We start from the raw sequence: 12,259 nt of genomic DNA on the forward strand, positions 1-12,259 counted from the left end.
AGTCCGTTATCGTTCTGATTTCCAGATGATAGAGTACATCTTTTGTCACGCCGACTCTAAAGGTTACACAAATTGTTGTTGGCAAAGAACTTTCCTCTGACAGCTGTAATAATGTCCAGCTTCAACTACTGTTGTACACTAAGATTCAGACCGACAGCCTGTTAACTACTGTATGTTGATCAAGAAAAGATACAGATTTGGTTATCCTCTGGAGTGACATAAATACAGAATTGACTTCAGTTAGTTGTATTTGTCGAAGTCAATGCTATTCTACCATTCATTTTCAACAACTGTCAACTGTAACACTGATATAGTTTGGGAATACACAATAGTTAGAAAATAGCCTCAAAATACAATGTTACATGCAATATTTTCTTTGACATTCTTTATCATTGCGGAAGGTCCAGTCCCTCCAAATCCATGTGGACACTTGCAGTTCACTGAAACACTGAGGAAGAAATGACAAAAGACATTGGAAAAAAAAAGACACAACTAACAAAACTAAACAAAAGGGAACAACCACCTGATTGCAATTGTTCATAGACAAAATAGTAAATACATATTGCACATACAAGTAAAAAAAAAAAAAAAAATCCATCTCATAGTCTTTAAGCAGATACAGACTAATTTCTGCCACTGATATCAGCTAAGTAAAACAAGTGCTGTGTCTATCCCTTCACCCCGCAACACAAAACCTGCTCCAACACACCGGCTCCGCTCCACCCACACACACACACACACACACACACACACACGCACAGAACGGCTGAAAGGTACAATCAGCCATCCCGTAATATGTCAGAATGATGATTGATTGATATAAAACAGAACTGCCATTTGCGGTGAGTGAAGCGCGCGCGCGAGAGAGAGAGTGCTGTCACCGCCGCAGAATGATAAGTATTGATTTGTGGGACCGTGGGCGTCCGCGCGGCTCCAGGTAGAGTAAAAGTGAAAAGTCAGATCTGAGGGGAGTAAACAGCACGGCACGACACACTCATGGCTAAAGAGACGCACACAAAGGAAAAAAAAAACAAAAAAAAAACGAAAGAGGGGACAGGGCACACTCAGCCAGCTGAGAGCTTCCACGTCAGAAAGAGACACTTGGACAGTCACGTCGCTGTTTTCCCGCTGCACAGTTGTTTTTTTTTGCTCGCGCTCCTTCCTGCTTTTCGGCTACCAGCCCGCCAAACAACAACAGGACAAAAAAAAAAAAAAAAATCACACAAAATCTCTCGGAGCAGAACAGGCTTCAATCATACCAGCGTCGTCGTGTTGCAGTTCATATAGCGTTTCGTATTGTTTATCGGACTCTAAAAAAATAGGTTTTAAAAAAATAAAACGATGGTGGACGAGCAGCCGGGACTGAAGGGGGGTGGGGGGGGCGGGGAGGTGCAGCGCGTGAGGCCGCCGTCCACCAGCCGGCTCTGAACAGTGTCCACAGAACTCTACTGCAAAAGGCAACCGTATAGTATTCCAGCTCACTGAATCGCCTAGCTAACAGAAGCTCTGCCTGGTTTCTTAATAGTGAAACTATGCCACCTACGTAAGAGTATAATACTGAGATTTTTAATTGATGCCATAGACTGTTATTTTGTTCTGTAATAATAATAATAATGGGTGATAATATTATCATTATTTTACAAAATACTATATGCACGATATACATAAAGCAAAATTTTTTGAGACTAAATTAGTAAATGCTTCAATAATTGGCACATTTATGACCGCTAACAGAGATATCACAGTGTACTGTGAGCTACCGCTACATTAAATACTCGCACAGCTAACTGCTGAAGCCAACTGCCTGTCTGTCTGTCTGTCTGTCTGTCTGTGGGCCACTCTGCCTGCTGTTCAGGCCGCTTCCAGCCAAACCACCCTCGCACTAGATGAGATCACGTTCATGTCAAGATTTACTATTTACTTCTTCTGCAAAACACTAGTAAGCAAGATATTTGATCGTATTCGTCAAGATGTCCCGTTAATTTGTTAAGGAAAAACAGTAGTTGTGGTCTTTGTGCATGCTCTTGCTCTGCCGTCTGTCGCTCTCACTAAGCGGACAGACGCGACTTGCCAAACAAGTCCCGAACCAAAAACGAGCCAACCGAAAAGGAAATGAGTCTGTTTTGGAATAAACTCGCCCCGATGTGACGATCGTAACAAGAAAAAATGCAGAGGAGGCACAGGATCTAGTCTGGCTGCACGTCCCCCCTGACTCCCCCCGCAGGAGGAGCAGGCCGGCGGACGCGGCGCGACCCTCTCGTCGACTCGAGAGCCTCGGAAAACGAAAGTCCAGTCGTCCGGCGCGGGGGGGGCCCTCACACCACCGTGCTGATGCCGCTGTGTTTGGGCTTGGTGCCGCTGGGGGCCGGGGACGGGGCCGGCGGCGGGCCGTGGTGGTGGGGGCCGTGCGGCGGGTGGCCGGCGGGGTGGGGCGGGTGGCCGGCGGGGTGCGGCGGGTGGCCGTGCGGCGCCGGCGCGTGGGGGCCGTGCGGCGGGTAGGCCGGCTGCTGGCCGGCGTGCGAGGAGGGCGGGTGGTACTGGTGCGGCGGGTGCTGCATGTGGGCCGGCGGGTGGTAGTGGTGGTGGTGGTGGTAGGGCGGCGGGTTCTGGCCCATGTGGCAGAACTGGCCGTGGTGCGGGTGCATCTGCGCCGCCGTCTCCGTCTCCGAGCGGGCCGTGTGGTGCAGGTTGGCCGGGTGCGGGGTGTGGGAGATGAGGGTGGGGTGCTGCGGCTGCGGGGTGGGGCTGGGCGACTTCACCCGCTTGGTGCCGAACAGGGAGCCCAGGAGCGAGGAGGAGTTGGGCAGGGACTGGCCGCTGTGGCGCGTCGGGCAGTCCCGGCTGGAGGGGGGTCTCCGCCGCATGTGGGGGCTGCTAATGATGGACCCCTGCAGAGGAAAGGACGGTGAGATCACAACAGACACACAGCAGACAGTGTGTGCTTTCTACAGCAGAAGAAGAGGAAAAGGTGCACTCTTGCTGTGTGTAACAGAAATAGGCCTACTGTGCTTTTGGAACATTGTTTAGTTGCAGTTCTACTCCCAGTCTATCTTCCGACCAGTAAGCTTTAAGTCTCTTCGGTAACGATTTGGCACGTGTTACACTATATTAATCTACACATGTATGTTTAGAGAATATTGTGCAGTAGAGACCAGGCATTGTATTGTCAAGCTATCCAGGAGCATTTTGCTAAAGCTAATATATGCCAAGACACGACATGTGGAGTGGGACACAGCAGTTAAAGGCCACGGTGTGCTTAACCTGCGGAGATGAATTCTATCAATTTTGCACAGACAAAAGGACATGTTGGAAAAAACAGTGTCGCATTGGCTTCAGCTGAATTCTTCGCACTGCAGAACCCCTGCAGCTGGTATAAAATATCACGTGATTGGCTGTGTGGCCTTGAGGAAGACTCAACTCTTTCAAAACAAATGGTTTATAGGCTCGGCTGGCTGAGCTTGTTAGAAGATTTTTGCACCTTTTTGACCAATCAAATGGCTTCTAAATCCTCGTATGCCTTTGTCGCTCTTTCACTGCGGCCATTATTTTTATTGTTCTGATTTTCTGTCACCGTCCTTTCCGTCGTTTCACTAGGTTACAGTTTCCTCTTTAATCATCATGCGTCCCCACCGGTGTGGAGTGTAAATAAACGAACAATACGAAGCTGCAGCGAGCTTATGCAAATTTGTATACGCCGCCGTTTTCGACTCTCAATTTCGAGTTTGTTGTAAGTATATCTGCCCCTTAACTGCGATATTGTTGTTCTCTAAATTACTTAATACCTCCATATGAAAACCTTTAGAAGGACTACATCAACTTAAACAAAAGCACAGTAACGCACAGAATAACAAGATCAAATACAGGACAATCAAAACAGCGCTTGTGTGTTAAAGAAAAAAAAAGCAGATCTTTCAGCCATGCATGACATGCAAACTTTTGAGCAGACACTAAACTATTCACAGATGACTTTCAGCAAATTCCCAAGACGCAGAGTTTTAGGTCTTCGTTATGATATGCTCGCCTGTTTTCATAAAGCATTAGACATTGTCTTTGACTAAACTGATAGAGCAGTCTAATATGGGTTGGTAAATAACAAAAAAAAGCACTCTAACCTATGCTTTGTGGCCCAAATCAATGTGGAGCACAGGTTGTTTATCTTTGCACTGTGGGTAGGTGCTGTTGGCGGAAACATGGGGCCTAATTTTTCATGTTGAGTACTGATGAATGAACTAGCCTCACATGCCAGATGATCCTGCGACTTGGTCACAGAGACTGTCTGGCTTGCAAGACTGATAATGAATGGCTTTGAGTGGCTTTCCACAGCTATAATATCGGCTCCTCTGTGGCATGGATTCTCTTGCTGCAGTACACTGCTGGTTAAGGGAGACATCAGCGTAAGGATAAGGAGAGACGGGGGTGGGGTGGGGTCGGACTTCAGGTTGGAAGCAGTGTGTTTAGACTCAGTCACTCCAAACTGTATGAACATGCGGGAGCTGCAGCTGACGAAGCGCGGCCAGGTCCGCTTCGAGTGAACAAAGGACGGAATTCGGGAAATGGCAAAAAAAAATCTTTCAAAATAAAGGAGGACGAAAAAGGGGAAAGTCTACCATCAACCCCCGAGCAGCCCTGGTGTGAGTTAGTCATGCTGTGTACATGAGAAGGGTTAACATGGGTGAGCCACAGCAGACCATTCCCCTTCAACCCCATGCATGCACAGTGACCCAGACAGGCAAGGCGCTCGCCACAAAAAACACCACCAAAACAAAATAAGCTTGTCAAACTACAAAGAAACAAAGGAGTGCAAAAAAACAACAACAGAGAATTGTGTTTTCAGAGCGAACAACATCAACATAAAGTGAGAGGACAGCTCGACATCAGTTGCGTCCTACTTACTTCCATATTGCTGTCTAGTGATCCTGCACTGCTGCGTCTCCCACGCTTGCCTGCCCAGGACATGTAATATGACAGATTAGACAGGTCTCAACACGCATGGTTGATACGTGGAGGTGTACACAACGTCCCTCCTGTCTAGCGTCTAGGCTCTAGCACCCTAGGGGGACGAAGGTAGCTCACGACTAGCTAGCGGCAGACTTGCAGTATGCCGGGGGATCGGAAGGGAAGCGATCAGGGACTAGGGGGGAGAAAGGGAGAAGCAGGTCGGCGCTATTGCTACTCCACCAGGAGGTCAACCACTAGGATAACTCAAGCTTGGAGACTACTGTACTGTATGTGTCTGGCACAGCTGGCACGAGACCTTCCCATCGGAAAAAAACAGCCTCGCAATCTGGCTGCGTGAAGGGCAGAGGACGCTAGAGTAGCATGGTGTACCTTTCCCCTGAACCAAAGTCAACCTGCCAACTCTAGTAAGTTTCATCTTGGTGCCATAGTGTGATGTTCAAACAGCTCCTAAAGGAAGAGAGACAGCTCACAACTGAGCGCTGGAACGCTCATACAGGCATAAACGCTGCCAAGCTGAAAGCATACCACGACACAGACGAAACGGAAACGCCCGGGAATGACCATGAGGCCCTGCTGTTGATGAGAGTAATGGCAATGGGTGGACGTATTCACAGAGATAGTCAACTAATGTCTGCAATGCTGCTTCATAATATTATGGGGGGAAAAAAGCAGAGCAATATCTCTGTTCTTGCTGCTCAAAGTCATATTGGATTATGAAGTGGTAGCAAATAATCAGAACAAATAAATGATTTCTACCTAGTTAATGAGATTTTCGCCGTAACAGCAGTTACTATTATGACTGTCACAAGAATGTGTCATCAAGGGACTCTCGTTCAAAAAATAGCTCAAAAAATAAGGCTCAATTCACTCTCCTATGTTGCCTTACTAGTCTGAACCCGGTGTTTAGGTCACTGAATGTGTTTGTGCAGAGCAGCTGGGCAGTGTGCAGGCGACTCTAGAGGCCCTGCCTGAATCAACAATACAACATTAATTCCTCTTACCGCTAAGACGCTCAAATCGATCACAGTGACCTACATAGTGCTGCCTCCTCCCACGCCAGTGACGCGGGATTATTAGTTGATAGCCTCAAGTAAATTACACCTGGGCCCATTAGTAAACACATCCATCACTATCTCCTGCTGCCTACTCTGAGTCACCCTTCTTTCAGTGGCTTAATGGCTCCTTTAGCACAGAGGATGTGTTAACCAAGGGCCAGACTCTGAATTGGCAGGTTACCTGCAGTGGCTACAACCCAAAACACAACTGTGCAACAGGAACTCAAGCTTATTCTCAGTGCACAAGTACATGGATTAACACCCGGTCCAAGAGGAGTGAATAGTATCATGCCAGCATCCAGCTTGGGTACACAATCTACTTTGTCTAGAAGGGAGGATGAGACCTAAGTCTAAGACATCCTATTTGGAGACGCGGGATGCTAGGTTACCACGGCAACCTCTGATCTCACCTGCGTCGGAGAGGTCGCGCAGGGAGCTGCTGAGGGCGCTCCTCTTCAAGCCCTCTCCGATGGCGTAGCTGTCGTCCAGGCTGGCGCGGTTCAGGTTGCCGTTGCCCGCCTCCTTCTTTAGCCCAGAACTCTGGGACATGCTGGGCCTCACCACCCCCTTCTGCTTCTCTAGCTCAGCTGTGCAGAGGACACACACACAAAAGGTGACATTGATCCACACATCCACGTACACAGTACACATACACATCAAGGTGAACGAGTCAATGAGTTCTCGCGTACGCTTTTGTAACATTGGGCATTTCGGTGAACTATTACATCATTGGAAGTGACATAAGAATATACAGTCTGTTTAAAGGATGGAATCGCTACTTTTAGCTAATACTAAGACCTCCAGAGAAGAACATAAAAGGAAAAACTGTGCTCACACTCTATCCGGTACTTCTCCATCTCCTGGACTTCAGCGATAGATTCTCGCAGATCATCCGTGAACTTTTTGCGGTCCTGGGGGTTGGGTGCATTGAAATTGATGAGGACTTTGATGTCAGCTCCGGGGATGGCTGACGTTAGACGGACTCCATTTGGATAATCTGAGGAGTGATAATATCAACACTGTACTTTACCCACTGCACACAATAGATAAGTCAAGTAAGGTAAGGTAGTATGATTGCCATGATTAAGATGGACTAGCCCACACCAAACATCTCCAAGGGACTTACACTGATTTTCAAAGAGCAGCACTTGCATGCCGTACAGTGAGAATGACTGCCGGAAGCTGTACGTAACAGAGTTCTTCTTCTTCTGGAAAATCTTCGTAACCTATGGGGAAATAAAAACATAGGACATACTGTATTTTAGTCTCTTCCAGTAGCATATTTAAGTCCATAATCTCAATGTCCTGGAAGAAGCGCGGTTGCCATACCACTAGCAGGTCATTAAAGAGGAAGATCTCCCTTTGGTGCAGTCCCAGCTTCTGTGGTTTGTTGGGGTCGGGCACTTCAAAAAGCCTGCAGTAACATACCAGTCTCCGGTGGGGTAGGGAGAGTACCTGCATGCACAAAACACCCTTGACATACACTCTAAATAAAACAGCAGCATTTCTGACTGGGACTCCTGCTGCCTCCCAGGCGGCTCACAGGCGGGCTTTCAAAGTACAATCTGCCAAAAATATAACTTTACACAATCCTCAACGTCTGAATCTGTTCCAGAAAGTCTCTGGGTATTTCTCAAATACCACCGAGACGTAGTCAATGGGATATGCAAAGAGCACTTTAACATTTTCTATAAGTCCTCATGACATACAGTTAAGCGCACTGAATTTTAATGGAACTCCCAACAGACAGAAAGACTAATACTTACACAGCCCAGACCGTGGTGCAAAGAGCCAATCTGTGGAGTGAGGGATACATACAGAGACGCATATTAGAGGGATTATCCGTGAACACATGGGGGAAATAGTGCAACTTTTCAATTCATGATACATGAAGGAAAATAGACGTCCCATGTAGTGCTGAACAATAAATAAGGTGTGAATGAAAAAAAGAAAAGAAAACAAGGTTTATGGGCCACAGAACAAACATTTATGTGTCCTTCGCAGAGATTATAACCCCTTCTTCTTTCTGTCACTCTGTGTGTGTGTGTGTGTGTGTGTGTTGTGTTTCCACTTTGTGTTAACCTTGCTGAGGATGAACCTGTCAAGGTCCCCCCGGGCTTCTGCTGACTCTTGTGTCACAGAAGGGGGAGTGAGTGCGATGAGAAGGGGAATCGCGGGACAGAGGGGTGGGGATGGGGGGGTGGGGTCTCAAGTAAACACCTTCGAGAGCATCTACTTTTCTCTGGGTGCCTGGCTGATCGAGTCTGGACCAGATAATCCCATTTATTATTACAGAGAGCGTCAGCCAGCATTTTTTTTCACCCGGCTGTTAGGACTATAGACACATTAAAGTCATTCAGCGTGAAGGTCTCTGGCCGTGAGGAATTGGATGTGTCACACGGTAAAGAAGGTCTGTTCTGGCAAAGGATGCTTGTTGATTTTTTTTTAACGTATTCGGACAATGTTGGCCATGAATAAACCAGTGGCTCCGTCTGACAGCTCAGACGCACATTGGGTAATTTGCCCTCCTGGCAGATTTGGCTCCTGAGTGGAGGCGAAGGTAGAAGTGGTCGCAGTAAATGTCAAATTCAAACTTACCGGCTTTTTCCCCACAATGAGTTTTTCCACTTTCTGAACCTGGGACACGTGGTCCTCGTTGGTCTTGAGCTCTCGCTTCCGAATCCGCTCGTATATCCCTATCAGCATCTCCCTGGGGATGTCCTCCCCGTCATCCACTCCTGAGGAAGTGTTCGAGAAGACAGAGAGAGAGAGAGTGAGGGAGCGGGAGAGATTAATGATTAATGCGCAAATTTATGAGAGTTGATGAACCCATGAATCCACTGACATGCTGCTTCACTGCAAATATATCTCACAGCGCAGACAGAAATGTCCTTCAGCGGTCTCCGAGGACAAATTTTCCTCCTCCACTCAATGCTGTACTTTAATTACTGACACTCCAATAGGCAGAGAAATGAGTTAGCCATGCCGCGAAGCCCCAGCTAATACCCTCAAAATCTGTTGAGGGCAACTTAAACAGTACTTTGCCTCCACTGCAATGCTTGCTTAGCCATGGCTTACAAAACATAAATACCTTATTGACATGGCCATTAATCAAGGCAAAATGCATGCACAAAACTCAATTTGAGATAAGGGCCCGTGTTTATGCTTGGAGCTGCACAGTAACAACTCAGCGGAGAATATTGGTCCTGTGACAGCGGCTTGAGTTCGCGAGGCAGCGAGGGAGCACCGATTACCTCGAAGGTTCTTGACAAAGTCCTCCAGCTTCATCTTCCGCTCGGGCTTGACGTTGGGGCTGTACATGTCGGTGTTGAGGAGGATGATGGCGAAGGCCAGGATGAAGATGGTGTCGGGGTTCCGGAACTGTCGCACCACGCCGGGGTTGCAAATACAGTAGCGCTGGCTGTGGGAGAGGAACATTGGACAGAGAGGAAATTAACTTGAAGGTAGAAGAAAAAATATGGGCATCCTGGAACACGGGCCTAACTTCAGGTCTGAGTGAGCCTGAGAGACAGATGGTAGGTCATTAAACCACGAACAAAGCACCAGGATGAAGACTTTCCTTCAAAGCGAAAAAAATCAATAACCTTTCCTATGAGTGATTAGTTCCACTCATGGGCAGGAGTATCAATATTGATATTGTGCTTTCCACTATCTGCGCTGTGGTCATTAAGATGATGCCTCTCATCCCCAAGGCGAGGGAACAATGAGCATAGCGGTGAGGACCGCCAATACAGCCTGAGGCCATCAGACCGGCCATTTAATGGCTTTCTGAGTCACCATATAGCGAGTCCATGATTATATCTGGGCTGGGCTGTAGGCTAGTGTCAGATGATCAGTTATTGTTATCTCCCCGATGCAACAGTCACTGCGGTGTTTACTGAGGCCGAGACGTCCTTGCTGAGTGCTGATCGAAGCGAAATTCTCTGTGGGCATGAGAGCACCTTTCTACTGTAGGATTGCAGGAGAGAAAATAAATGAGGGACAAACAGCGTCCGTCCGAGGCCCTGAAGGGGTTTGCTCTACTTTTGAAACTAATTTTCTGAAGATTTCTTTCTGCTGTGATCCTGCTGAACAAAATCAGTGTCTGGGTGTGAAATGGTTTTGCCCTGTGGAAATTATACCACGCATGTATGATAGAGTTAAAGGAATACGTAACGTCTGTGATCAACTTACCAGTGCAGCATGGAAAACTAGAAGGTGTTTCACTTCTGTTTTCAGTATTTAGTGAGTTATGGTGCTTTTGAGATGATGCAAAGCTAGCTTGTACTATCCACTAATCATACATGGTGCATTGTGCACTAAATAAATACTAGACAAACTAGACAGGCAAACCCGAATCGTCCTGTCATATAATCATAAGTTGATCGAAGTTGATCTAAGAGCCTATTTGCAAAAAAGTCAGTTTATTCCTTTAGGCTGGGGACAAACTACATGACTTTTGGGCTGAATATACCAATACCAGTGCACTAGTTTGGAACAGTCAGCATAGATGATTTTGTAGCACGAGGGTTGAGGATTGAGGACACTTTCCCCTCCGCCCCCACTCCAATCAGGACATGATCATTTCAAACATTTTTTTTTTTTTTTATTATGGACAACTTTTAACATTCTCCTTCATCATGAGCTGCTCAACCACTCAAATCTGAACGGAGACCGGCAACAGCCAATGAGAGTTGAAAAAACTACAGTTCATGGGTTGTGTAGTGTGTGACCACCCTAATCTTTTTCACAGTCTGTTCATGTCGTGTAAGTGTGTCTCTCACCTGTAGGCCTCTATGAGCCGCTCCACCTTCTGCGCTTCTCCCTGGACTCTGATGTGGGCCTGGAATTTCCTGAGCGCCTCATCCAGCTCCATAGCTGAGAAGTCCATTTCATCCACCACACAGCTGGTGAAAAACACACCGTCACTCAGCGGTCAGTGGGGAAAATAGGCAGTCAGCCGCACAACAGCAACTGCAGTTCGTGCTCTCACAAAAGCAAACACACTAATACATGCAGTGGATATCAAAAGTCTCCCTATCCCTTTCAAAATGTTCTATTGCTGGTTAATGTATCCAAATAAAAATGAAAATGCCTTATTTAATAGGTTGTCATTTCAGGCCTTGAGGCAATAAAAAGATAGATATTTGAAAGGGTGTGTAGAGTTGGATATCCACTGTGTACACCTGTGAACACACACACACACACACACACACGCACATCAATGAATGATCCCAACTAACAGGAATAACTTAATCGTTAAAAAGGCTGCATGTCTCATTAGAAATCAACAGACGCGGGTTTCAGTTGAGCGGAAATGACTTTAATGTGTGGATAGTGACTCCGCTCTCCAGAGCAGATGAGATCTCGCACGTCAGGATTTATAGACGTTTTCTCGAGGAGCCCTTTAGATATCCCTGTCAAACTGACACTCACGGACCGCTCCTGGCCTTATCCTCCGCTGCATCTCAATGGGCTCTGCTGGTGCGAGGCTGCTTAAAGCGGAAGCGTTTGACTCACTGTTTCAGACGAGTCTGTCAAGTCCCGAGTAGAAACTAGAAGAGCTATTTTAACGATGTAAAAAACCACTATAGGTCCTTCTGACTTCCCTTTTCTTTAAAAAGGATTGAAGAATCTATAAATACAGCCCATGTGTTTGAATGACAGATGGACTGTCTGAAGCACTTCCATAGACAGTCACGTATAGATTCCCTCAATGAATACTATTTCTGTGTAATTCCTCGATGGCACTTGAGTCATTATGTAGTACTCAGAAACTGGAAAAGTCTATTTGAACGAGTGTGGATCACAAACTGGCAACCCTAACTGGAACAAAATGGTCATGAATATTTCACTCTAACACACTTACGCGTGGAAGAAGTGCCTCTGATTTGCATTGTCTTGAGAGGCAAATGTAAATAAACTACTGTGTACTGGCACAGATGGCAAGTTAAATCGAAAGCCTGTTTGACAGAGGCTCGGCATTTTTAGGGTTGCAATAACACGGTGCCTCTGCGCATGCAAATGAGCAGAAATGAGCCGATGGAAACTCACTCGAGGACATCTCTGTTGAACTGTTTCTGCCTGTTACCCAGGAACTCGCCGATCATCTGCCTACTCAAGCCCTTCCTCTGGAGCAGGAAGTGGGCCACACCCACCGGAGTGTCTGGAACGAAGCTTCGCTCGATCAGATACTGGATGCCTTTTTCTGGTTTCCTGGAGACACGGTAGAGGGCAAGGGGGGA

The 12,259-nt window shown here is 46.9% G+C and overlaps 1 protein-coding gene across 2 annotated transcripts in view; it reads right to left on the reverse strand.

Moving 5' to 3' along the window:
• Nucleotides 1-2,315: 2,315 nt before the first annotated feature.
• iqsec1b (IQ motif and Sec7 domain ArfGEF 1b) overlaps nucleotides 2,316-12,259 on the reverse strand; it is a 100,983-nt gene continuing 91,039 nt past the window's right edge. For both annotated transcript variants that reach the window (XM_071543138.1, XM_071543136.1), the window contains exons 4-14: nucleotides 12,069-12,230; nucleotides 10,799-10,921; nucleotides 9,269-9,435; nucleotides 8,613-8,752; nucleotides 7,781-7,810; nucleotides 7,344-7,469; nucleotides 7,141-7,240; nucleotides 6,850-7,011; nucleotides 6,425-6,601; nucleotides 4,894-4,943; nucleotides 2,316-2,888 (exon numbers count right to left, since the gene is read on the reverse strand). In XM_071543138.1, coding sequence (XP_071399239.1) covers nucleotides 2,316-2,888; nucleotides 4,894-4,943; nucleotides 6,425-6,601; nucleotides 6,850-7,011; nucleotides 7,141-7,240; nucleotides 7,344-7,469; nucleotides 7,781-7,810; nucleotides 8,613-8,752; nucleotides 9,269-9,435; nucleotides 10,799-10,921; nucleotides 12,069-12,230 — 1,810 coding nt within the window. The remainder of the gene's footprint in view (nucleotides 2,889-4,893; nucleotides 4,944-6,424; nucleotides 6,602-6,849; nucleotides 7,012-7,140; nucleotides 7,241-7,343; nucleotides 7,470-7,780; nucleotides 7,811-8,612; nucleotides 8,753-9,268; nucleotides 9,436-10,798; nucleotides 10,922-12,068; nucleotides 12,231-12,259) is intronic.

This window comes from Centroberyx affinis, unplaced genomic scaffold (assembly GCF_046629955.1).
Source record: "Centroberyx affinis isolate AG114_WGS23_722 - 3 ecotype Tasmania unplaced genomic scaffold, CSIRO-AGI_Caff_v1 ptg004236l_1, whole genome shotgun sequence".
Classification (NCBI taxonomy): Eukaryota; Metazoa; Chordata; class Actinopteri; order Beryciformes; family Berycidae; genus Centroberyx; species Centroberyx affinis.